This window comes from Thunnus maccoyii, chromosome 24 (assembly GCF_910596095.1).
Source record: "Thunnus maccoyii chromosome 24, fThuMac1.1, whole genome shotgun sequence".
In the NCBI taxonomy this organism is placed as follows: Eukaryota; Metazoa; Chordata; class Actinopteri; order Scombriformes; family Scombridae; genus Thunnus; species Thunnus maccoyii.
Genome location: NC_056556.1, coordinates 1423206 through 1450892, shown reverse-complemented (window position 1 = coordinate 1450892; position 27687 = coordinate 1423206). Strand labels below are relative to the sequence as shown.

At 39.8% G+C, this 27687-nt stretch overlaps 2 protein-coding genes across 3 annotated transcripts in view; one reads left to right on the top strand and one right to left on the bottom strand.

The window, feature by feature from the left end:
- LOC121891678 (protein NLRC3-like) overlaps window positions 1-27687 on the top strand; it is a 1105688-nt gene that overhangs the window by 213360 nt on the left and 864641 nt on the right. The gene's annotated exons all lie outside the window — the stretch shown is intronic.
- On the bottom strand, window positions 1588-27420 carry LOC121891737 (ALK and LTK ligand 2-like). Of its 2 annotated transcripts, XM_042404311.1 has the most exons (9): window positions 19856-20346; window positions 19658-19759; window positions 19370-19520; window positions 17963-19109; window positions 16747-16997; window positions 9739-9792; window positions 8902-8982; window positions 7352-7437; window positions 1588-3182 (listed from the first exon to the last, which is right to left on the bottom strand). In XM_042404311.1, the coding sequence occupies exons 5-8, from the start codon at window positions 16985-16987 to the stop codon at window positions 7373-7375; spliced, it is 441 nt and encodes a 146-aa protein (XP_042260245.1). In that variant the 5' UTR covers window positions 16988-16997; window positions 17963-19109; window positions 19370-19520; window positions 19658-19759; window positions 19856-20346; the 3' UTR covers window positions 1588-3182; window positions 7352-7372. The 2 variants fall into 2 exon arrangements, with proteins under 2 accessions (XP_042260245.1, XP_042260244.1); XM_042404310.1 differs by lacking the exons at window positions 17963-19109; window positions 19658-19759; window positions 19856-20346 and adding exons at window positions 21067-21155; window positions 27281-27420.

Below are 27687 nucleotides of genomic sequence, written 5' to 3'. Positions count from 1 at the left end.
TAAAAAAAAAAGTTCTGTGGATTTGAAGAGTTAATGAGCAGAGAGGAAACGTTCACTTTAAACCTGAAACTGTGCAGCGGCAGCCAAAGTCAACAGAGCTGCTATGTGGTTCACCCTGTCAGAGACAAACAGACGCTGCACTGTGAGCTTCTGTCTGAGATCACATCCAGGGTCTCTGACTCTGCTCTGTATCTAACCAGACATCAGATGCACAAAGCTGTCTTCTTTTTGACCAATTGGCAGTGAATTCTGGGTTAATTCAAACTAAAACACGGTTCCAACATCTGACATTTTCCAGGACATTTCTCTGATATTTTTTCCTAAAGACTCGACCCAGAACCTCAGGAATTACCTCCACACTGGATGATTCTGCACCTCAGATTTAAATTCAGCGCCATCGCAGGAAGTAGAGCGTCCTTTATGTAATGAAGTGGACAGAGGTGGAAAGTATCTAAGTACATTTACTCAAGTACTGTATTTAAGTACTTTACTTGAGTATTTCCATGTGATGCTACTTTATACTTCCACTCCGCTACATTTCAGAGGGAAATATTGTACTTTCTACTCCACTACATTTATTTGAAAGCTTTAGTTACTTTCCCATTAATCTCCCATTAATCATCTCACGACCCCTCAGATTTATCTGCTGACCCTTTGGAGGGGCCCGACCCCTAGGTTGGGAACCACTGGACTAAACTAGCTAACTGTATATAAAGTAGTGTAAACTAGCTCCACCTCCAGCAGCTACAACAGTAACATGCTGCTCTAACACTGATGCTTCACTATTAATAATCTAATGATGTCATATATAATAATATATCAGTCAGAGGGACCAAACCACTACTTTTACTGCAATACTTTAACTACATCAAGCTCATAATACTTATGTACTTTTACTGCAATACTTTAACTACATCAAGCTCATAATACTTATGTACTTTTACTGCAATACTTTAACTACATCAAGCTCATAATACTTATGTACTTTTACTGCAATACTTTAACTACATCAAGCTCATAATACTTATGTACTTTTACTGCAATACTTTAACTACATCAAGCTCATAATACTTATGTACTTTTACTGCAATACTTTAACTACATCAAGCTCATAATACTTATGTACTTTTTCTGTAGTAGGATTTTTCATGCAGGACTTTTACTTGTAATGAGTACTTGAGTATTTTTACACTGCTGTATTAATACTTTTACTGCAGTAAAGGATCTGAGTACGTCTTCCTCTGCTGGGTGTGGAGGTTGAGTGTTTGTTTACCTTTTCGAGGTTGGCAGAAAATGTTTGCTCATTATTACTGCTAGAAATGATGGATGAAACTATGACAATAAGTTGTGATAAACTGGAATTATCCACAAACAGAGCTGGACTGTTGGGCAAAAATCAACACTGGGTACCTGTGATGTCAGACTGTTGTTATTTTGATGAATCAAAAACTTCCATCATATCATCAGAATTGTCTTTAAGTTTGCAGTTTGTCTGGTGAACCAAGAGATCTGGAAAATGAAGAAGATGAACAAACAAAAATAAAAAATCTTGATTAGGAAAAAATCTGTATCAAACTGGTGTCTTTATTCCTTTTTCAGTATGTACATATTGCACACGGGGCGGCAGCTTAAACAATATAAATATACTAGAATATTATTATAATTATCACTGTTGTTATTATACATCATGTAACATTAAACACATTCAGCATCTCAGATTTTTTCTGTCCTGCAAAAGGCAACAAAGTCCAATCAGAGTTTGTCCATTTATTTCCTCCGACAGCTTCAAATGGCACGTAAAACATTGTTTAGGCGTCCATATTCCAAAACAAGACAAAAAAAATTAAAGAAACACTGTTGTCCTGCGAGACGAGAAGAAGATATTCGGTCCCAGGAAAGAGAAAGATGAAACCTGCGTTACTTTCCAAAGGAAAAATCAGCGATCCATCTTGTTTCAGCTTGTCATTTTCCAGAAAATAAATCCTGCAGCTCCACTAGAAACCAGTGGAATTACCTCACAATCATCAGAGGAAGGCTCATTCAAAAGAAGAAAGCAGAAATCCATTTTTTCATCAGTCTGAACGTGAGAACGCGAAGATAAGTTTTCCTTCAGATGAGTAGAGTCCAGTAGAAAACAGCAGGTGAGGTGAGTCCTGTTGTGTAGACCGGATTCATAGGCAGAGGAGAGAAAAGTAGAATTTGAGAGGAGAGTAGAGTCCAGTAGAAGAGAGGTGAGATCAGATGGAGAAATCAGAAAGGCAGAAGAAAGAATAAATAATGTTTTCCTTAAGTTAAAATGAGTAAAAGATGAATCAAATAAAAATGATTCAAACTGTAAAAAGTTGTAAAAGAGCTGTTTGAATCAAGTAAAGTTGAATGAAGTCCAACTGAGAGAAGTCAAATCTAGAAGACCTGAGTCGAGTACTTCTTCATCCTGTTTTTCCAAGTGAACTTTAAATGCACCGTGTTGTGTTCAGGCGTCAGATCTTGGCTCAGGCTGCAGCTTTGGAGCTTCGATGGATGGATTTGCACAAATTTTAAACTTGAGGTTAATAATCAGATCTGCGTCATATTTCTGCTGCTTGCACACAACAAGTGTATAAAACAAAGACTTTCATAGGAATGTTTCTAAAGCTTGTACCGTTTTTTATCCTGTTTCACATGTTTGTTTTATGTTTATGGTTTAAATCTCTGTGATTTTGTTTGTTAGCTAAAAGTGTGTCACATGTAGGTTGTTTCATGACAGAATAAAACCAAACTAAAGCAAATGAAATTAAACGTGATGACAACTTATTGAAACAGAAGTTGATTTCATGTAATGGGAAAGTTGTGTATGACACTAACGAATCTCTTATCAAACCTTTTATTTCTCCTTTTTTTATGTTCAAAGATCAATAGAAAACATTTAGGTAGCAGCTTCGTGTTTATCTGAGCTTCTCTCTCTGGTTTAAGTGACAGACAGATAAGAATAGAATAGAATAGAATAGAGTAGAATAGAATAGAGCGCATTCTGATCGCTGGTTGTTGATCGTCGTTAGTTGAGCTCATTGGCTGCAGGCGATGACAGCAACGCCTTTGAAGAGTTTCTATTGGCTGCAGAACTTCTGCTGCTCGTCAGTGGATGAGCCTTGTTAGGATGCCCCGCCCTCCTGGTTGTCTTGGCAACACTCTCTGTCCGGAGGCTGTTGAATGAAAAGAGACAGAATAGCTCAATCAAACATACTGAACCATTCCTTTAAGAGGAGGTTAAAACTTAAAACGAAGCCGAGCTGCCGAGCCTTCAGTGGGTTAAAATACAACATAAACATTCCACCAGTTCTCGCTCAGAGTGTGGAGGAGTGTTTGCTGCTCTGAAAAACATCCCTGACAGATTTTTAATGTACGGCAGATTTAAATTGGGAGCTGTGTAGGAACATCAGTGCTGCTGGAACACAGCAGCTGAATTTAAGAGCAGCTGCAGCGAGCCACGGTGAGGGAACTGTAGTAAAGTCAATTTTTCACGCTCTGCTCCCTGGTTTACTCATGACCTGTGGAAAATAAAAACAGCTGGACGTGTCCTGGAATGACGCTTTAGACGCTCCGGGCTCGCTGTCCATAAATTGGCCTTTCGTGAACATCAAAGGAGTTACTCAACATCCCTCAGAGATGCTTGGTCACAGTTCTACTCCAACCAAATCAATAACAGTCCTGACAACCCTGAGCATCTTTTTTCCACCATAAAACATCTCTTGAAGCCACAATCATGTTCCCCTATTGAGGCTACAGAAGAGCGATGTAACAGTTTCATTGACTTTTTCAGAGCCGAGGTCAACAAAATCCACTCTCTGATGTTCAGCTCTTCCTCTCTGCCTCCTCCTGTCATCGAGGACTCGAGGAAATCCTCAGAAAGATGAAACCCTCATTCTTAGCCCTCCTGATCACCCAAACTGTCACCCTCTCTATTCAAAGTGGTAGTTTCCCATCTGCCATCAAGATTGCAGTCATCTGGCTCCTACTCAAGAAGCCCACCCTGGACCCAGAAGTTCTTGCCAGCTCCAACCCTCCTCTCCTGTCTAAGGTGTTGGAGAAGGTGGTTGCTTCTGATCTTCAGGACCACCTTAAACAGAACAACCTATTTGAAAAATGTCAGTCAGGTTTTCGTTCAGCACACAGCACCGAAACAGCTCTGCTCAGGTTTATGAATGACCTGCTGATGGCAGCTGATGCAGGTTCCCCTTCTCTCCTGATTCTCCTTGACCTGAGCGCTGCATTTGACATTGTGTCACACTATCCTTTCATGAGCCTCCACACCAGCAGTGGGCTGTCAGATTCTATACTTAAGTTGTTTAAGTCCTACCTTTCTGGTAGGACTGAGTATGTCTCACTGGAAGGATGCAAGTCTAGATTGCTACCTGTCACCTGTGGTGTTCCGCAAGGATTGGTCCTTGGCCCATCCTGTTTACCCTCTACATCCTGTTTACCCTCTACATCCTGTTTACCCTCTACATTCTGTTTACCCTCTACATCCTGTTTACCCTCTACATCCTGTTTACCCCCTACATTCTGTTTACCCTTTACATCCTATTTACCCTCTACATTCTGTTTACCCTCTACATCCCGTTTGCACTCTACATCCTGTTTATCCTCTATATGCCCCCCCTTGGATGTGTCATCAGTAGACATGGGATGTCTTTTCATTGCTATGCTGATGATACCCAGCTGTACATTAAAACTGCCCCAAGCCCTTCTGCAGCCATGCCACGCCTCAGCACCTGTCTTAAGGAGATAAAGGCCTGGATGAGCACAAATTTCCTCCAGTTAAACAGCAGAAAAACTGAAGCTCTCCTTATTGGCACTCCACACCAGATTCAGTCATCCCCCATACATCATCTCACCTTTGTTGGCCAGGACATCCCCCTTTCCTCCTCAGTCACTAATCCGGGTGTTAGGACTTTTGATGACCATATAAGACATCTATGCAAAAGCTCTTTCTACCAGATGCAGAGAAACTTATCCATGCTTTTATCTCCTCAAGACTGGACTACTGCGATGTGCTCTTCACAGGGATCTCTGGTGGGAGCATCCAGACGCTCCAGACATTCACAACAGCGCTACCAGGATCCTGATGATAGTGCAAAAATACGAACCGGCTCCCTGTTTCCTTCAGGATTGACTATAAAGTCCTGTTACTCTCATAGAAATCCATCAACGGCCATGAACTGATCACACCACAAACCTCCACCCACACTCTCGGATCTGCCAGCAGCTTGCTCCTCTGGGCCCCCAGTATTAAGCTCAGCACCATGGGGCCCTCACAGGGGCGGTGGGTAATATAGGCCAAAGATAGGCCTTCCCTAAATTTACTACTGGCTATTGTGCATCCTACACTGCATACCGGGAAAGTTAAAGTAATGAAAATACCTGTGTCAGCACTTCAGTGGTTGAAAAGACCACGGCATGTTATGTGTTATATGAAGTTAGCGACAACCTGACCAGGCTCACTTAAGGTGGACTGACCTTTAAGGTGGACAGCACAGACTATAGACTCTTTCAAAAAAGGCCTAAAACCCTTTCCATTCAGGAAGGCTTTTATATCTTAACTCTTATTACTATTTTCTTTAAGTTGTGTGTTCTGTTATTAATACTGTAGCACTTTGAGGTTCACAATGAATCATAGTACAAATTAAATGTATTATCATCATCATCATCATCATCATCATCATCATCATCATCAATTGTTACAACTTGAAGAAGAACAACACAGAAGAGGGGAGGTTAAAGGCCACAGTTTAGTCTTATATTTCCATACAGTCAGGGGATTCACAAAAGAGAGCTTAAACTAAGACATCAAAGAAGCAGAAGCTATGATATTCTGACTTTTAGTCCAAAAACATTGGATACTACATTTCCCATAATGCAGCTCTACTCTAAAAGTCTTTGAGGAAGCAGTATCTACAGAATCTACAGACTGCAGGTTCTGTGAGTTCTGCTGACTACGGTTTTTAAAAGAAACACAGGTTGTACAAGCTCTTGAATCCTACAAAGTCTAAAGGTCCTCAGACTTTGATAGAGTCTGTATGTTCTAAATGTTCCATTCTACGTTCTACAGACTCTACAGACTCTGCTCTACATGCTCCACTGACCCTAGGCTCTAAAGACTTTACAAATATAGAAGTACTACAGTCTCTATGTTCTATTAACTGTGTTCTAGTCTAAGAATTATTCAGAGTCTACAAGTTCCAAAGACTTGGAGCTCATGGGTTTGCCTGGTTCTACAGGTCATATTCTTTTTACCATACAGGTCAAACAGACCCTGGGTTCTACAAGTTCTATATGTTATAGAGACTCTGGTTCTACTGACTACAGGCTGTATGTAGGCTGCATCAGCTGCTATGTAGGCTGCTCAAGATTCTATGTGTTTTATAGACTTGAGGCTCTACATATTCAACAGACGCTCTATTGGTTTGTCCGACTTAACACTCCACACATTCTACAGTCTATTCTAAACAGATATTTTCCCCTCCTGTTGAAAAAAAAAGAAAAGCTGTCCACGTGACCTTCGTTTTAAGAAATATCTCCATACACACAAGAACGCAAAAATGACGACAAACGATCAAACAAGCATGCCGGGCCAGTAGGTGGCAATAAAGTCTACATCAACGACACATCAAATACCAGAGAAGAACATTCTCAGCATGCGTAGTGAGCATATTTTCCTTTGGTGGTAGTTGTTGTTTCAGACACATGCTCATTACACAAAGCAACAATGGGCATGTGCCTAAAATGCAGTTTGCATGTGGATGAGAGGCCAAAACATAGGGGAAAATGTAATAGTGCGGACAAGACCTTGGTCTCTGTGGTTCTGTCTGGTCGGTTCTCTCTGTCGGGGTCATTTTGTGGTAACCTTTGTCTGAACTCGAGTTTTTCGGGTTCTAGTTATAAATTTTTGATGGAACAATCGTCACATTGTGTTTCGGCTGTTCTTGCTGGTCTTCTTTGGTTTCCTTTGAGATGGCTTCTCGCTGCCAGTGGCGCCTTGCGCTCTGGATGATATCAGATATCGATGTTAATGTTCGGTTTTAGGGAAACATGTAGAACGGTTCCTCTGCAGTGTGACTGGCAGCACACAGAAACACAAACAACAAATATTTTGACATTTTTCTCAAAGAATCCTTTTAAGGACAGAAAAACCCCAAACTTTCTATCATCAGACTTTTAGGCCTCAAGCTGCGTTCATTAACATGTTTTACCTGTTCTGACCTTTGTACTTTATAAAGCTTTATGAAGAATATCTGATTACAGTCCACAACAGTTCCTGGAAATGACTGCACTTTGTTCAAGACGTATACTTCATCTGTATATATAAACTTACCGTTTGTCTGTCTTGGTCTGTTTATCTCTCTATACAGCGAGGGCTGTTGGCCAATCGAGTCAGCAGACGAGCACATCGTTTATAATCTGCGGAAACAACAAACGAGTTTATCAGAGATGAAACAACACTTTATTCAAAATCTGATCGATTCATAACTGCAGACCGGATGTGTTATTAGAAAGTGAGAAACAAGACCCTTTACTGATGTCAATACGTCCTTCATTAAGGGTTTTCAAGTTATAAGGTTCTAATAAGACATTAGAAAAAGCGTGTTAATCACCTGCAATGATAAAAGTTAATAAAACATTAAAAAGGTTCTTAAACTCTGCGTTGTAAATGTTAATAAGTTGATTTTGGTGCAGATTCACAACCTAGCAACACAAAAGTTATTCTTATTAATAATGTATATATTATTATATATATTTTTGCACTGTTGTATTGTTACTTTTCTTAATTAAAGGGTCTGAATACTTCGTCCACCACTGATTTTATTCTTATTTTCTAGGTTTTTTAAAGGATTTCTACTGCCATAGTTATAGAGGCTTTTAAGTTGATTTGTTGACCTTGTTAACGAACAGTTGCAGTTATTTCCACATCCAGCAGTTACGGAACAACATTATCATTCATGTGGAGTCGTGTTTCTGTCCACCTGGTGAATGTGAGTCCAATATTCACTCTCTTTTAGCTTCTGTTTTTACTCTCTACCAACTCCTGAGGGAAATATCTGGCTCTTTAGCTGCTAAATGCTCCACTATGTTCACCAGCTAGTCTACAGCTAACTGTGTCTGTTAGCAGGTAGTGTACAGCTGCTTTTTACAGCTTTTTCTCTGAAAACGACGCTATGAGACGCTGAGAGTGAACCAGAACAGTAAAGTTGCCGGACAGATAAACAATGAGCTGAAACTCACTATAAAGCTCCGTAAAGCCGAGAGGAGCTGCAGAGTCTCTGATAATTCACTGTAGGTTCATCACTACGAGCCACAACCAACACATTACACACTGACACGTCATAAATGTTCAAGAAAATACAAATTTTATTTAAATATTTAAAAAGAGGACAATTCAGCGTTTCTTCAGCTGCAGAGATGTTGATACAAATATCAGATCTAGTGAGATTAAAGTCTCCTAAAATCGAGCAAAGTTCCAAGTACATGAGTTAACTAAACTATTTTTTATTTTGTAAACAACAACAGGACATGTTTGAACCTTCTTGCTGCTACATTCATGTTAACTGAAACAATCCTGCATGAACAGGCCACAACACACACACACACATACACACTTTACCATATGTTATCTGTGTGATCGTGTCAGAACAGCAGCAGCTCTTATGATCTTAAATCATGCATGTAGCTCAGTGTTTATCTTGGAGAGACAGTGTGTGTGTGTGTGTGTATATTTACGTACGTGTGTGTTAAAACAAGTCTTATCCTGTTTTTGATCTCAAACAAACTCTTGCAGCAACACGACATGATAACATAGATGGGAATCGAACCGGCAACCTGATTGTGTGTGTGTGTGTGTGTGTGTGTGTGTGTGCATGTACTCACAGGCAGGTATTGTGCAGTCCCTGGTGTTGTGGTACAGTCTGTTGAAATGTTTCCTGCACTTTGGGTTGAAGGAAAGAGGACCTAAAGACAGAATGAAAACACACTTTTAAGGTTATTGTCAGATAACCGCACGGCTGAAAAGTTAGCGGTTACATACTGCAGATGCATAAAACTGTGTGTACGCACAAAACCGGACAAATCTAAAAGGCCCTCTGTTTGTCAGCTTTATAAATCTGTGTGTACGCTTTGTTCTGTTTTTATAATCTCATTCATTGTAGTTCCAGGTGCCTTATCTCCACTCCCACAATAATCCATTAATCAATAAATACACACCCTCAACCAGATGTTTTCATATCAATTTATACTGGTTATTTCCTACATTTTTCTTCTTGTCAACAAATCTTTTGTATTGTGTGTGTATCTAAAGCCTGATATATCATATTTGGTCACTTAAGTTTGTTGAAACTCTTCATAATGAAGGAACGTGTCACCCAGTGCAGCGGTGTGACTCACTGACGTGTTTTTAATAGCTTCTGGACAACAATGAAGGTCTGTGGCACAATTTTTATCTAATATGCTACAACAAATACCAGCATATAAAGATACCTATGAGTCATATGGTGCTCTAGTTTTGTAATTTCCCTGAAGAAAGTTCAATAGGTTGAGATGCTGTTAATAGCTTCTTGATAAAGAAGTGGCTGATTGTTGTTGAAGAAATCTTAATGGAAAAAACTGACACGTATCTTGAAACTGCTGTTATTTAGAATAATGCACATGTTTATGTTTGATAAATGCACTGCATATCCTTCATATACGTCACCGATCAGGTGTTCGTACCTGTCAGGTGTCTGATGAACTTCTCCTTGTGTCGTGGATCTCTGGGTTGACCCTCTGAAAGAAACACAGAAAACCTCTGATGAGAAAATTGCACATGGAAGTGGTGAATCTGAAAGAAGTTGATACTGGTTTGTTTTCCAGACGTTTAAAGAAAAATAGTTGAATGATGTTTGTAATAAGACAAAATTAAGTGAGAATGATGTGAAATGATGAAGAACAGAATTAAATGCATTTTACTTGTTTTGTCCTTTGTGTTAGAACTCCAGAAAGAGGCTGATCAATAAAACTAAAAAAACATCTTATTGAGGAAATTATGAAAACACTTTTGCTCTATATGAGTATTTGGAAAATGTCTGATTAATAAGAAAATCTGTTCTGTATTTGTAGCTTTAGTGTGTTTAGCAGAGTGTTGTTTATTTATTTTCCATTCATTTAACCTCTTAAACTCTTGATTTTCACAATGAATGTTCTGTTTTAAAAACACCTTTCACCAACATTTCAGGGGAAATTCACAAATTAAACCAATTTTCCAATTGAACATTTCTGTTCAATTTGAGTATTTCTGGAAATCTTTGGGTTCTCTACTAGAATTTTAAATTTCTGTTTCAATGACCTTGAACCATAATGACTGATCCAGCAGGGTTTGGAGTATGTTTACATTGCTGTATTGATAACTTTACTTAAGTAAAGGATCTGAATACTTCTTCCACCACTCTGTATATATAATAATAAAACTCTTAACCTCTTTCAGCGACTCTCTGTGTGAATTAAAGGGCTGTTTGTGCTCATGTGGGAACAATCCAGAAGCTTCACTTTCACAACCAGAAATATTTTCACGTTCAGATGACGGATTTTTAAAAAAAAAAAAAAGCAATGTATGAGAAATAAAACTCCTGAAGGTCAAACTCGTAACATAGGAGGAACAAGGGGGAAGATGATGATGATGATGATGATGATAATGCAGAGTTTGTACAACAGTGCTGTTGTTTTAAAACACAGCAGCTTTCTCAGCCTGCAGGAGTTTGAAAACTGTTCTTAAATCAGACCGAAGGCGACGTAAAGAAGGTCAAAGACGCCATACAAGCCACAATGACTTCAACCATTTACACGAACAAGCTCTTTTGCTTGTTCATAAATCCTTAAATAACCTGCGACCGTCATTTAGATGTTCTTCATGTTTCCCACAAGAAATCTGCTGAGGCTATTCCCTGTTTTTCCCTTGAAGACTCTTCTTTTTGTCTTTGAATTTGAATGTTATCCAACCTTTATATTTGCCATTTACAGTATATCATTTTCTCCCAATTGCATTGTTTTATTGTATTTCTATCCAACATTTTGTTTATTGGTAATTTCATTTTTGTTTTTGGGCCTAATATCGTTTTTTAATCCTGTTTTTTGAAGCACTTTGAGCTTCATCTTTGCATAAAAGGTTCTGTACAAATAACGTTATTATTATTAAAGATGGAGAGCGAGACTTTTACATATCGATGAACGTCTGTTACATTCAAGCCAAACGAGTTCACACAATGCTGATCAATCCGATCACCGCCAGATAAATCTCTCTGTATTTCACGGTATACAGAGTTTTTAATCCGGTGTCTGTGGCGACTTTCCCGCGCCGGTGCACCGTAGTGATGCGTTTTATGTCAACAAGCAATGATTGGTTTGCGATTGTCAATCGGGTCGGACTGTCCTCAGTGCGCACCAATGGCGTTACATCACCAGGGCGGGGACTGGCTCACGTTAAAACCATCAGGGTTCTGCAGTGACGATGTCGACAGTGTTTGTGTAATTACTCTCACCGCTGGAAGGGGGAGACAAAAGTTTAGCACTGCAGGTTTAATATAAGACTCCAAGTGTTAACTATGAGCCTGATAGTTACTCCATTAAAGGACAAGTTCGGGTTATTTCTAGTCTGTCTTTATACAATACTGATGTGCTAATATGTATGTGGGAATGTGTTTTGGTTGTTGTAACAATTCCTACTCTCTATACTGACCCTGAATGCGACTACACTGTAAGAAATTAGGGACAAAATCCACAGCCCTCTTCAAAAGTTCAACTGAAGCTAAAATGAGTTTACAGCAACCTCAGTCAGATAAATCCAGTCGATATCTTCCAAAGTTACCGTCTGTTTAGAACCAAATATCCTCTGAATAACTAATCTCGCTTCGTGGCACAGATACATCTGCTTAATCAGATACAGTGACAACAGGTGTGCATCATCAGGTGCAATAAGTAGTGAGTCACTAGGATCTGTTGAGGTAAGAGGGTAAACCTGTTCTGTAGTAAAATGACTTTCTGTATAATTAAGTTCACTCATGGTTGTGCTGTGTGATCATAGATAAATAATGATTGTCAGCAGGAACAGAGAAATCCTTTAATTATGATGTTCCATTTGCGTTGAAAACTTTGTGTCAGCCCAGTTCACTCTGTGGTAACCTGAGCAGGTAAAAGGCCAGTCACAAGGTTCTTCAGTCCTTCAGTTTACAGACGACATATTCTGCACATTTCCAGGTCTGTATTTATATTCTGGGGCTCTACTGGAATATCTTTGCATGATTTCCAGTTAAAAACTCCTTATTTATCTTCTAGTGGTCCTTTATGCAGCCCCTCAGTTCAGCCTGTCTCTTTAAGGCCCCGCCCTCCTGATGAGCCCACTCTGTTCTGATTGGTCAGCTTCAGGAAGCTTCCTCCGGCTCCGGAGGCTACGTAAACAAACTATAGTAGCAGGATTTCACTTCTTTTTCTCCTTCTTTACTCCAAATGTGAACTTCTCCCACATACATGTTGGAGCTGAATCAGATCTGAAATATGAGAGTAAACAACTTGAACAACACATGGAAACACCTTAGCAACCACCTTAGCAACCAAGGCTACAGAACAGACGGATGAGCTGACATCAGCTCGTCAGCAAGGTAGAAAAAATCTGTAGGTTGAAGCCCTGACTTTTGACTTGCAGGCAACATTTATACATATGTTCACCTCAAGTTTTGGAATTTAGACCATGTTTAACATCCGACATCAGAACAGGATATAAATAACAGAAAACCACAAAAAGCTGAATATTTCCCCTTGAATAAACAGCTTTTTTTGCACAAACTCCTGCCTGCTGACCTGCTTCCTCAACATCTCCTTTAAAGTCTTCTGCCCTTCATGTGGAGCAACATGACAACACTAACTGCAGACCAAAGTATACTTAAAATATTCAATGTTCAGCAGTGAAACAGTTAAATATCCACTCTGACATGTGACTGAAACCCGTCATATCAGCGACCATCAGGACCTCAGACAGTTCCGACTTCGCTGGTGGTCTCAGGTTCAGCACCTTGGACAGCAAACCTTTCAATTCCATCACAACTCAACATGATGTTCGTTTACGTTAAATGAAGCTTTGGTGAGTCGAGGCAAAAAGGAAGACAAAATAAACCTCCTGCCCAGCAGAGTTTCTTTGTTAATGTGATCCAGAAGTCTGCTGGAAAATAAAATTACAAAGAGGGAAAAGAAGAAAAAGAAGAATGTGCACTGTGAGATTTCTTCTGATTACTTCTGCAGAGTGAAAGTCAGCTGCCACATGTAAGTCACTTTTATTTATGTCGCCCCAAACTAACAGATTTGCGACAGACAGCTTTAAAATCTGTCCGTCTTAAGAACATATTTACTGAAGAAATACAAGGAGTGTTTCAGTATCATCATGCATAAACAAAACCAATTTGAGGTATTTGTAAATTGTATATTTTTACATAAAGAGTATTCTAATAAATTTGTTTTTAATATTTTCTCATTTATAACAAGTAAAACTAATTTAAAGGTTTAGTTTAAAGGCCTTTTTTGTTCAAACGAAACACACAATGTTTGAATTCTGTCACCAAATCTACTAAATGTTTTGAGTTTACTGAAGCACTCCAGATTCAAAACCTGCTCAGGATCAGTGTGAAGTCTGGATTTGGGACACATTTTTAGTCTGGTTTATATGTATTTGGATTGTGCCTTTAAGTTTCTAATGTTTTAATATGCTATTTTATATTATGCAACAGATTTAACCTCTGCTGGATCAATCATTGACTCTATTCTAGTATAGAACCCAAAGACACTTTTGTGGAATCGGAAAATTGGTGTAATTTGTGACTTTCACTCAAAATGTCGGTGAAAGGTGCTTAAACAGAATATTGATTGTCAGGATTTTAAGAGGTTAAGAAAGTCTGCACAATCTGAAATCTCAGCTTATTTTGGCTCTATTTTCTCAACACGCTCCAAATACTGTGTGAAGTTATTAGCAGGATGAAGTCTTCCACTTGTGTTCTAGACACAACCAAGCTGTTTAAATCCTGTTTCCAAAGCCTCTCCCAAGTAAAAAGTACAAAAAACTCCTCTCTTAATGTAGGCGTCTTCCTCACAGCTTTAAAGACTTCAATGGTAAAACCTCTCCTCAAGAAATCCAATCTAGATTACTCAGAGCTAAACAATGACAGACTCATTTCTATTCTACCTTTCCTTGGTAAACTTTTAGAGGAAACGGTTTTTAATCAACTACTTGTTTATCTAACCAACAACAGCATTATAGACAAGCTCCAATCTGGTTTTCGAGCCAACCACAGCGCAGAGACAGCACTACTAAAAGTTGTAAATGACCTGAGAATTATTGTGGATGCAAACAGTGTGACTGTCCTTCTTCTCTTAGACCTCAATGCAGCATTCGTCACAATCAACCACGAAATTTTAATGAACAGACTTGAGGAATGGATGGGTCCCTCTGACTGGTAGACTGTTATGTATCAGAGACTCATGGTATTGAATATGGTGTTCCTCAAGGAAGCATTCTCGGCCCAATTTGGTTTTCATTATATATGCTCCCACTTGGAAACATTATTACCCATCACCACGTCAATTATCATCTTTATGCTGATGACACACAATTGTACATCTCTGTATCATCAAATGACCCCAATGCACTTCATGCTCTCCTGTCTCACTGACATTAATGAATGGATGGGTAAAAACCTTATTAAATTAAATGATGAAAAAGTTATTTTAATAGGACACAAAGCAGCAAGAGAAAAACTGCAATCAATGCTTGGTGGTCTTAGCAAACAGATTAAAACACACATCACAAAAACACCCTTTTTTCATCACAGAAATATTGCCAAAGTCAGAGATTTTTTAACTCAGAGAGATGCTGAAATGTTCATTCAGGCTTTTATGACTAGCTGTTTAGACTATTGTAATTCCCTTTTACTGAATTACCTAAAAAGTCTATAAGAAAATGACAGCTCGTTCAGAGTCTTAACTAAAACAGATCACCCCATTGCTTAAGACACTGCTCTGGCTACCCGTATCTGTCAGAACTGATTTTAAAGTTCTTTTACTGGTTTATAAAACTTTGAATAACCTCACTCCTCTATACATTTTCTTTCATTTTATTTTCCGGCCAGATCACTAAGGTCTTTTAAATGTTCCTCATGTGCCCCATAAAAGTACCACTGAGGCTGCCTTCTGTTTTTATGGAAGACGCTGCCTCTGGATGTTAGAATGGAAAGATCTCTCTGTGTTTTTGTGAAATTAAAGACCCATCTTTTAAATCTGGCTTTCACTTTTACTTTGGAGTAATGCTAAAGCTTTCATTTTTAAATTTTAATCATTGGTTTTAAATAATTTTATCCCTGGTGTTTATTTTATTGAGTTTTATTCTATTTTATTCTATTTTCAAAACATTATTATTGTACTGCTGTAATTTTAAGTCTTGCAAAAATGTATTTATTTTTGACTGTTTTTGCATTTATTTATTTATTTTTGTTTGTCTGTGTTGTGTTGTGAAGCACTTTGGGCTGTATATTTGTATGAAAGGTGCTATATAAATAAAGTTGAGTTGAGTTGTGAAGTTTTCACTGTGAAGTATTAGAATATAATATTTCCATCACATTTTCATATTGTTATACCTCTACACTGAGAAAGGACTACTGTGGTACTGCATTTCATAAGGAAAGACGAAAGGAAGTTGCACGATTAACGTCTTAAACTCTTGATCTTGAAAACCATAAATGTCACCAATAAAGAGTTTAAGAGGTTAATGCAGCAACTACAACATGGTCTCTGTTGTCATTTATTAAGAAATGCAGTAACACGGTAACACTTTCTCATTGTAGAGGCCAGAATAACATGACTTTCCACCATTCGTCTTATGTTCAGGGTTTAAAAATAAGAAAAATAAGATGGAAATATAATATTCTAAAACCCAAAACTACAGTTTGTTGAGGAAAAAGATTTCAGACTGTGCAGACTTTCTTAACCTCCTTGATTTGAATAATAAATGTTGTGTTTTATGCACTTTTCACTGACTGAAAATCACAAATTCCACCAATTTTCCAATTTGACAAAAGTATCTCTGGAAACTTTGGGTTCTACTAGAATTCAGAGTTAAGTTTCAGTGAGTTTGAGCAAACAAAGAACAGCAGAGTTTAAGAGGCTATAAACACTTAAAAAACACTAAACATGAATGAGCTTACTTATCGACTCAGTTATTTGTTCAGGATGTATTAAATATGATTTCATGTGAGCAGAACTCCAGATTTTTTGTTGCTAAATGAAGGTCATGACATGTTTAAAATCACACATAAATCTCCTAAACTATCCAACGTCTTTGAGGGTGAAAGCTGCTCTGCTGGTTTGGCATCAGCCGGCTGCACTAATGGAGCGGACTGTAAATGCACTGAAGTGGACTTCATCATCTCTCTGATCTAAACAACAAAAAGTTCCCAGGAGTTCAGAAACAGGCTGAAAGGGACACAGAGTTGCATCATTTCTTCTTCTTTCTCTTCTGCACCAAACACACAGATCATGAATTCATGTGTTCATTCATTCGTAATGTTGACTCATGAATTACTCTATAGATAAAAGACTGACCGCAGACCACAATGTGATAAAGATACCTCACTCTTTACAAGCTTTTATCAGACCGCACTGAGTGTAGTATTTTTAGTATTTGTGGTATTTAGTATTTGCAGTACTGACCCAGTCCGTGGCTGGACCTGCTCTTTCTCTCCGGGGCTTTAACTCCGTGCCCGGTGAGCCCCGCCGCCGTCTCGGCCCTCGCCTTAGAGTACCGGCCGACCAGCTCCAGGACGCTGCGACCGTCCAGACGCCCGTCAGCCCGGGTGCTGGAACTCCGGAGCAGGGCGGCCGCCGTGCAGCGACCCGCGGCCAGCAGCAGGACGAGCAGCGCAGACAGGACCGGGAGCCGCGGGACCAGCATCCCTGCAGACCTGCAGAGACACGTGACCAAAGTTCTTATATCTGACATTTTCGTCATCGAGACGATTGATTGATTTGAAATTGAATGAACTGGACATTTAACTCGTCTCTTTCTGAGGGATAAACGTTCACTCTTCACCTTGGAAACAACAAATTATCTCACCACAAGGTGTGTTGAGTAGCCGGAGCTCACGAGCATATCACATGGTCTTCTCTACTCAAGAGGCTGCTAAATGGACCTTGAGGTGACATTATTTGCTGTCTCCAAACATGAACGAGAAGTCCTCTAAGTGTTCAACAAAAGAAAGATGCACTTCCATAAAAACCGGGGAAACACCATCTGCTGGGGAAACACCATCGTGTGTTTTGATCAAAAGCTCCAGTGTGAGATGGTTTTTTTCTTTCACATTTTAGCAACTGAATGCATTTCTGTTTTAGAAACTGAACCGAAATAAACTCAATTTGACAAAGATTTAATTGTTTTTGCTCCAAAACTTAAAGAAAAAAGCTTTTTAAAAAATCTGTTTCTTGTGTTAATAATAAAATAATTCATCAATGAGACTTTTTCTTTCAAAGGCGGTCATATTTTGTCTATAATTAGCAACAAATTACACAGTTTTTAGAAAAGGAACTTATTGGAAAAGATTTGGAGATTACAGACAACTCCAATCCTTTTTGTGTTTCCTGCAGGATTTTTTTTTTTTTTTTTTTTTTTATCTCAGAGATGGTATGCATGCAAACAACAGATAACAACATGTAACGTGTCTGGTTTACATTTCTTCATCTACTAACACTTTGAGAACAAAAACAGTTGATTTAACTTTAAATTCAAAGCAAAATCGTTTAAAGTTGCAGTTTGGATTAAAATTCATTTTGTCAGAACTTGTTGGTAAAATAATCGAAGTTTCCATGAAGTTCTATAAGCGTAATAAACTTTTTTCTCTGTAAACAAACTGCCACTGAAAGTCAAAGTTACCTCTCTCTCTCCTCTCTGCGGCTCTTTGCGCGGCTCAGTGCGCCTCAGCTCCCCGGCGCACGGCTCACTAATCCCGGGTTCTCCCTCCCGGCTCGTCCCGGCGGGGTGACTCCCCCAGGTGTTTGATTTCCGCTTTTTAAAAATGCTTTTGTGTCTTTTTTTCTGTGTCTTATTATCCCGGGTTACTCTGGGTCCGAGCCGCGTGCCGAGCGCCGGGGCCCGGTGGCATCTTAGACCGGCGCGGGTCGGCAGTGGAGCGCGTGGAGCGGAGGAAGCACTTTCATCATCATCATCAGCCGGTTTGTCCCGCAGCAGCCGATACAGAGCCGGACAGAGTCATGTCACAGAGGAGTGCGGGGCTGTCCTGACAGATGGAGACAAGCTGGAGCTCCGGGACGTTAATCTTTAATCACTTCTATCGATCAGGTTGATCAGGTCTGCCTGCGCCGCGCGCTCCTTCTCCTCTTCCTTCCTCTGTGGAAATAATCCTCCTTCTCTTCTCTGCACACGCACAACTCAATACAGGAAATACAGGAGGAGGAGGAGGAGGAGGAGAAGGAGGGAGGTGCGCGCGTGCACGCGCAAGTGGATTCCTGACGTGCACGCACGCACACACATACACACACAAACACTACAACTGAGAGTTTGACAGATCAGTGTTGCTCTCAGCGGTGCACCACTCCCTCTTAGTGGATAGACATAAAACTTATTTTTACCACCTCTGTCTCCTCTTCTTCTCTTCTCTTCATAATTCTGGATTTGTAGGTTGCAGATTACATAGAACTTGTCTGCAATCACTTTTCTTGAGCCACAACAACAACTAAAATAAAACAAGATAAATACTGTAAAATATAATAAATAAATGGATCTTCTTGCTGTGAGCCAACAGTGCTCACCACTGATTGCACCACAGTGACTCTGGAGGTGCACATCTACCCCTGGTTCCTGAGGAGGTTTCAAGTATTGTTTAGGGGGTCTTTTATTTTTCTTACAATATTTTTGATGTATTTTATGACTTAATCAGATAAGGATAGTGCAGAGATGGCAGGAAGTGTTGCAGTTCACAGTCTGTATCTTGACTGCTAAACCACAGGAGCACCTGAGGTTTAAGTGGACTTTGAGGAGACTGATGAGGGCGGTAGAACTCCTGTAGGAGATTTCAGAGGTTATTTGGGGTTTTGAGACTCTTCAGAAAGACTCAGGGGTCTGAGAGGGCCTCATAGGAAAGTTAAAGTTATCTTTGAGAAGAAACTGTCTATAAATGCTGTTCCATATCTGCCTGGATCAACCAACTGGACAAAGCAGGCAACTGCCCAGTAGCCCCCAAACCCCAGGTTTACTCCACATCATCTGGCTCTGCATAATCTGATTAATCTGCCTGAATGACTAATGCCCAGTGGCACTCACCTCTGTAGTGATGAAGTGCTTTGAACGGCTGGTCAAGGATTAAATCTGGTCCCCACTACCCTGCACACTGGATCCACTACAGTTTCCCTTCCATCCCAACCAATCAACGGAAGACGCTATAGCACACATCCTCCACACCACCCTATCTCACCTGGACAAGAAAGGGAGCTATGTGAGATTACTGTTCATTGACTACAGTTCAGCGTTTAACACCTTAGTTTCATCCAGGCTCGTCACAAAGCTCAAGGACCTGGGATTAAACACCTCACTGTGCATGTGGATCCTTACCTTTCTGACAGGCAGACCCCAGGTGGTGATGGTAGGTGGACACAGCTCTTGTACCCTCATCCTTAACACAACCCTCTAAGGAGTCGGATGTTCAGTTTTTTCCTGGTAAATAAATAGGCCTGTTTGTCGCTAGTGAAAATTAGCATTAGCTCTAGCATTATCACAGTTAACCATAGACTGTAAATGCACCGTGCTAACCAAGATAGCAGCTAGCAGCTAGTGTTAGGGTCTGCTCCATCCATATAGTCACTTCTGGCTCCAAAACTCCAAGATGATGACAAAAATGCAAACTTGAGGCTTCAAAATGGGAGTCCACAAACCAATGAGTAACATCAAAGTGGTGACGTCCATTATTTTTTACAGTCTAATGTCAGGACAACAATTTACTCCTGAACATCAGCAATGCTAAGGAGCTGACAGTGGACTTTGGGAAGAAGCAGGGAAGGGACTATGCCCCCCTTAATATCAACATTGGAGAGGGTGGACAGCTTCAAGTACCTTAGTGTCCACATCACCCAGGGCCTAAACTGGGCGCTGCATACTGACTCAGTGGTGAGAAAGGGAAGGCAGAGACTGTTTCACCTCAGATGATTAAGGAAATTCCAGGTATCCTCTCAAATACTGAGGAATTTCTACTCCTGCACCACCAAGACTGTCCTGACCGGGAACATCAGTGCCTGGTACGGAAACAGCACCGTGCAGGACCGCAAGGCCCTGTAAAGAGTGGTTCATTCAGCTGAACATACAATAGGCAGAGCTCTACCCTGTCTAAAGATATTTACACCAGGCACTGCAAGAATAAGTCTAGGAGAATCATTGAAGATCCCAACCACCCGGATAACAGCCTCTTATCTCTGCTGTGGTTGGGAAGAAGGTACAGATACAGCAGGCCAGCACTGAGAGGCTCAGGAGGAGCTTCTACCCTCAGGCAACTAGGATCTAGAATAGTAGACTAGAATAATTACTTATTTAATCTTTTTTTATTGCACAATTTGAAGGAACTGATGGGACTGCATTTCTTTGTGATTGTGCCTAAATGACTGCATGTGACAAATAAAATTGATTGATGTGAACTCTGACAGGTCCATCATCTTGTGGTCCTGGTCTTGAAGGCAGTCTCTGTTTGAAGACTTTCATAGTTTATATTGAGCTCAATTGTTGTAAAGTTGTGTTCTATCAAAAACTGAACACAGAAAACTGAGGTACAGTTTGTATTATTCCATCACAAGAGTACTGTAACGCTGCAACCAACTATTATTTTCATTGATAATCTATTGATTACTTACTGTAAAACAAAAATGTCCAACCAACAGTCAGAAACACAAAGATGTTGAGTTTACTATCATGGAAAATTGTACAACTAGCAAATATTACTTTCTGTCAGTCGATCAATCAACTAATCATGTCACCTCTAGAGTAGGAGGTTAATCCAGCTGTGTATGAAGTCTGTGTTTTGAGCTCAGATCAGGTGCAGAGGTCTGTTTTTTGGACTCAGCACCTGGACAAGAAAAGATAAGCATGTGTTTTGCACACTGGTAGCATTAAACACAGTAACATGACTCTAAAACACAGCAGTAACATTTATTAAATTAACAGTAAAACACTTGACAGAGTTAAAAACACAGATAGAGACAACATAGTACAACAACAAGTGAACAGTGAGTGACTGGGAGCCAACACACAACTCTCTTCCTGTTGATGTGAACGGCGGTCTGTACTCAGAGTTCCACCCTTATTTGTTCATCTGCTCTATCAGATACCAAATCACTCAGCTGCTCTGTGTGTGTGTGTGTGTATGTGTGTGCGTGTTGGATTGTATATGTAAACACATGTTCACATTAGTACATGTATATTGAGTATGTGAGAACTGCGATTTATCAGGAATTATCAGGAATGTATGCGGGGACTTTGCCAGGTTATATGTGTGTGTAGTACATGTACATATACATATATATACTGTATGTGTGTGTGTGAGAGAGAGAATATTCATGTTTTTTAAACCTGTATTTATTCAGGGTTTAAGGAGAGGTTTGCAGAGGAATGATGGCCTGTATCTCACATTGGAGGCTGTTTATTCATGCAGGTCACTGCAATGCCGACAATGTTTTCTCACAGCCATTAACTCCAATTTGTACACATTCAGGCCTGTACCACAGTACTGTAGCATTTACTGCATGCCCTGTCCTGGAACGTCTCCAACAACTGCTAGACTGCTAGAACGTCTCCCAAGAGTACATTAATGTCCTCAAGAACCCTTTTTTAACCTCATCAGCCCCTGGGGTCTCGTAAGGGACCCCTGGATCCCCCTCCAGCAGCCCTAAACATTAGGAGAGCCACCAGAACCTCCTCAATGATCCACTTTAAGGCCACATGGAGCCTGAAAAAAGGCACTGGATTGAGTGAAGTCTCAAGGAACCTACACATGAGCCAGTGAGTTCACTGAGGAGTCTCCATCAACACCTCTGGAACAACAGTCAGGTGTCCATATGAGCAGTGAAAGAGTTTTTCCTCGCTGTAATCATTCCTCCTGTTCATACTGGATATTAAAAGATCCCCTTCAAATGTGCTTTCAGTATAAGTGATGGAAGCCAAAATCCACAGTATGTCCACACAGTCATTTTGTGCAAAAATGCATTCAAAAGTTGATGTGAAGCCTATATTCAGCTTCAGCAGTCTGAGTTAGTCATATCAAGTGGATATCTGACACATTTACAGTCTTTTTAGCATCAAATTCCCTCTTTGTGTTTCCTCGGACAGTGTTTCCCTGTTGAGCTGCAGGTGGAAGTATAGTAACAAAAAGAGGGATTTTGGCACTAAAAAGACTGTAACGTTGAAAGATATCTACTTGATTTGACTCATTTGGATGCTGAAGCTTCAAATTAGCTTCAGATAAACTTTTAAATACATTTTTGTACAGAAGGAGGACTGTGGATTTTGTCCCCCATCACTTCCATTGTGAGGTCATTATGAAGGGATCTTCTAATGGTCAGTATGAACAGGAGGAATGATTACAGCAAGAAAAACATATTTCACTGTTCATTTGGGCTCCTGATTGTTGTTTTAAGACTTGAAAAACTGTGAGCTTTAAGGCCACCTCTTTTCACACCTGAACACACCTGGCCAATCACGGTGTAAAATGAGCATGGATCATCTGTTGCGGAAAGTTACAGAAATTGTTGGACTCAAAAAAAAAAACAAACCCTCCTCCTGATTCTACCCTAAAATGATCTGACATGCACTAAATAGAGAATGACAGAAGGATAGAAAGAAGGAACATTTGTGAACATGATAAACTAAATAAAACACACATCTGTCATGTTCGCTGTGGCACTGTTTCACGGCGATGAGAGATGTAAGAAAAACTAAACACACACTGACTGAGAGCGTTCCGTTCTGCCAGGTTTACCGAGTGTTATCATTCCACAAACACACACACACACACACACCTGCTGTCAGCAAACTGTTACCACGGTGACAGAAAAATGCACACACACACACACACACACACACACACACACACACACACACACATACACACACATACACACACACACACACACACACACACACAGCATTTACCTGAATTCTTAACAGCACATGTGATTAACTGAAAAGCCAAAAACAACACCAGGTGTGTGGAATGTGAAATGTGTGATCTCTTTCTCTTTTTCCAATCTTTGTTTCATTTCTTTTGACCTTTGACCAAAAAAAAAAACAAAAAACAGTGGTTCCCAACTTTTTTGGCCTGTGACCCTTTAAAATAAAGCAAAGTCTACCTGGGACCCTTGTCACTTGTTTCACTGTCTACCAGTTAAGTCACTGATTATTGTCGCCTCATCGGTTAATTGTTTTGACCATAAAATGCCAGAAAATAGTGAAAAATATCTGTTAATGTTCCTCATATTTCAAGGTTACATCCTCAATTGTCTTGTTTCGTCTGACTAACAGTCCAAACCCTGAAGATATTTAGTTTATCGTCATGTTGACAAAGAGAAGCAATAAATCATCACATTTGTGAAGCTGAAACCAGCTTATTTTGTACATTTTTGATTAAAAAATGACTAAAACCATTATTCTATTATCAAAATAGTTGCTGATTAATCTGTCGATCAACTAAGTGATTAATAGACTAAGCTTGCAGCTCTAGAGAGAGGACTTATTGTTTTATTTTAATAACTTTTAGAGGCTTGATGAGGTAAAATACAGAAATGCACAAGAAGTAAAGCAAAAATTTGAAGCAAGCTTGAAAATATGTTTTTTTCTGTATCCTATCCAATCCTATCATCTCGCAACCCCTTTGATTAATCCAGTGATCTCTTGTGGGGTCACTGGATGACCTAAAATAATACCCTCCTCCGTGACCTTGATGCACTGTTGGTCATCACCGACTGTCACTTTTACAAACTAACCCCGAAAAATAAAAGAGTAGAGAAGAAACCGAATCACACAGCAAGCCGCTTCAGAAAAACAGAATAAGAGAGAAAGAAAAAGAAAAACAGAACTGCTGATGTTTTTGGCTCAACAGTCAGACAATTAAAACCTCTGAGACTTCCTAATGGCACAGAGAAAACACAGGGGTCAAAGGTCAGATGGAGTCGTGGTAAACTATGTGTTCATGGAGACTCTGGAGACGTCTGAAAACACTGACTCTAAACATTTACAGCTCTCTAAATCTGTCTAATCTCTCTTAATTAAACTCTGTCTGCATGTGTTTTCTGTCTTCTTATTCTGCTGTATTCTACTCCTTTCTACTCTACTCTCAGATGTGAAGCATCAAACTAACCGCCATGCAGCTGCTTGGTTTCTTCGCCCGGCAGCCACACGTGTCCTGGTTTTTAGACCTTGGCCAGTCTGACAAATAAAAAGCTTCAGAAATAAAAAGTCTTGTGTCTTGTTTCTTGGCGTTTGGAGGCAAAAACATAATAATAATCAATAATAACCAATTCACATTCTGTTATTCCTCCAGGACAGACACGCTGCTGCATCATGCTGACAATGCGGATATTTGTCTGACTTCTTCATCTGCCCTTTTACACCCGAAAACACACACAAACACACACAAACACAGCTCCCGGTGGTTTGAGGAACAAGCTGTTTGTTTGTTCTCTCGGGTATCTCAGAACACTGTGATGAAGCTTTTTATGGGAGTTCATTAAAGACAAAGCTACTGAGAAAACGCAAGACAAATCAAAGCGATCAATTTGTCAGTGCAGGCACAAAAAAAACAACATAGAAAACAGTTTAGAGAATAGGTCAGAACAGATTTATGGGTGTCAGATGCTAGATGAGAGCAGCTGGAACTCCATCAGAGCCTCTTAAACACACTCACTGTCTCTTAGAACCTTGAATTTGAACTTGAATTGAATTCAGGAGCCTTTAAAACCTAAAGAATCTTTGTAACATCCTCAGTGACCCCTTAAGCTTAATCCAAAATCTCTGGAACATCCCAAGAACATCTCAACTCTATTGGAGAAGGAGGTTGCACTTCAACAATGGGATTCTCAGTGGAGTGCTAAACCCAAAATCCAGTAGGCATGTTCCAAAAGTGTAAAACAAGGGTAGCACATCTCAATTTTCTAGTCAAGGAGGACAAAATATTACATTTCACTTGTTTATTTGGCTCATATCACATTAGAAAAATGCTTATGCGTTTCGGCACAGAGCCTTCTTCAGAGCATTTTAAGTATATAGATTCAATTCAGTCATATACACAAGGGCAGAGTTAGTACACAGCTGGGAGTTGGACCCAGTCATCTGGGAACCAATCACCCTTCTCATGTTAATATTTTGTCCTCCTCGACTAGAAAATTGAGATGTGCTACCCTTTTTTTTTTTTTTTTTTACATTTTTGGAACATCTGTTCAAACCTCTGGAATTTCATAAAGAACCATTTCAACATTCTTAGAAAATTAGAAAAGACCCTTGGAGCATCACTTGGACCCATCACAAGAACTTCCTCTTCAGAACCTGTGGAACCTCCCACAAACATCTGAAACCTCCCCAAGAACCTCCTAAATCCTATTAAGGACTGTTGAAATCTTGTAAAGAATCTCTCAGACCTTCTTAAGAACCTCTGGAAAGCCCTCAAAACCTCTGGAACATCCAAAAGAACCTCTTAAAGCTCTTCTAGAACATTTCTCACCTTCAACCACTCTGAACTTCTGAAACATCATGAGTTTCCAGGATCTCCCAAAGGACCTATTGAACTTTGTGAAGGACCCCCTGAAATCTCCATCAAACCTCTTTAGCCCCTTTTACACAGCCCGTTCAAGGCGGGACGAAGAGAAATCTCCTCCCCTCGTCCTAATAACATACTTGTCCTCCCTAATGGCAGAGTTTACAGCATCACGCCTTTGAATCCAGAACACCAGCATGCTATGTGAAAGCACACATGGAGGTTGCTTTATGCCGGCTTTGAGTGGTTCAGTGTAAAAAAGCAAAGGCGGCTCCTCTTTATGGCTATAATATGGGTTCTCTGTATATAAGAGGCTATTGAGAACCTCTGAAACCTCCTTCAAACTTGTGAAAGATCATCGCAAGCATTTGGACCTCTTCAGGACCTCTGGAACATCACTAAGACCCACATAAACCTCCTCGATGATCCCGGAAATGTCTTCCAGAACCCTTTCCATATTCTCAAATATTTCTGGCACCTTATCAAGAACTGAGATGTCTGGAACCTCTTCAAGAACCTCTTAAACATTAAGGTTTGATAAGAACCCTTTAAACCTTGTAACTTATGAAACCTCCTCAAAACCTTTTTAACCCCCACAAGAACCACATAAACCTCCTCAATGATCCCGGAAATGTCTTCCAGAACCCTTTCCATATTCTCAAATATTTCTGGCACCTTATCAAGAACTGAGATGTCTGGAACCTCTTCAAGAACCTCTTAAACATTAAGGTTTGATAAGAACCCTTTAAACCTTGTAACTTATGAAACCTCCTCAAAACCTTTTTAACCCCCACAAGAACCACATAAACCTCCTCAATGATCCCGGAAATGTCTTCCAGAACCCTTTCCATCTTCTCAAATATTTCTAGCACCTTATCAAGGACCTAGATGTCTGGAACCTCTTCAAGAACCTCTTAAACATTAAGCTTTATTAAAAACCCTTTAAAGCTTCGCTACAACTTATGAAACCTCCTCAAAACCTTTTAACCTCCACAAGAACCACATAAACCTCCTCAAGGATACTGGAAACCTCTTCCAGAACCCTTTACATCTGCTGAAACACTTCTGACACCTCCTTAGAACCTTTGAAGCATCTCTATGAACATCTTCAAGAACCTCTTGAACTTTAAGGACAACCAAAATCTGCCCAATTACCATTAAAACCTTCAACAATTTATGAAACTTTCTCAAAAACATCAACTAGAACCACCTAAGCTCCCTAAGGGCCCCTCACACCTTTTCAAGAACCTTCTCAAAACCATACATGCAAAACAAAAATCAACACAGTCATATCAGGATTTGTGCGGTGCCCGACAGTCTCAACTTAGGCAACACAAGGAGGGTTTGAACATGTTTGAACTATTTGGACACCCAGGATGGTTCCACAGCACCACTCAGTGGTCAGAGATGCAAACTGCACCCTGATAGCTCATGAAGTTCTTTCTTACCTGTAAGAATAGTTCAACACTGATTCACAGATGCTGCTGACCTGCTCCTGTGGGTTAAAACATTCAAACATGTTTCTCTTCTTGCCTCATCTTGCAGATGTTTTGCGTCCAGAGCTGATAGAAAACACCTGCTTTGACTTCATTAATTAGGGTGTGGCCAGAAGTTAAGTAGTTTATCTCTACCTCTGTGATTCAGTGTTGGGTTATTCTTTAAGGTTGAGCGCCTCCCTGTGGTTCAACAGAAAATGTTTTTATTGTTTGCCCATTTTTGGCTTTTTCATTTAATTTTCACAATTATAATTGATGTATTTTTTATTGCCTAATGTAAATGTTTAGTTTTGTTCAAACAATAAAAAGAGACATTGATTCATCACTGTGGTCATTTTGAAGTTGTGGTGTTGCTTTGG

Bases quoted from the DNA above. Each gene is read 5' to 3' on its own strand.
- LOC121891737 (XM_042404310.1), bottom strand. From the start codon at position 16,987: ATGCTGGTCCCGCGGCTCCCGGTCCTGTCTGCGCTGCTCGTCCTGCTG. The intron at 9,793-16,746 runs GTCAGTACTGCA...TGTTTCTTTCAG, and splicing joins CAGGTCCAGCCACGGACTGG to AGGGTCAACCCAGAGATCCA. The intron at 8,983-9,738 runs GTACGAACACCT...TTCTGTCTTTAG, and splicing joins GTTCATCAGACACCTGACAG to GTCCTCTTTCCTTCAACCCA.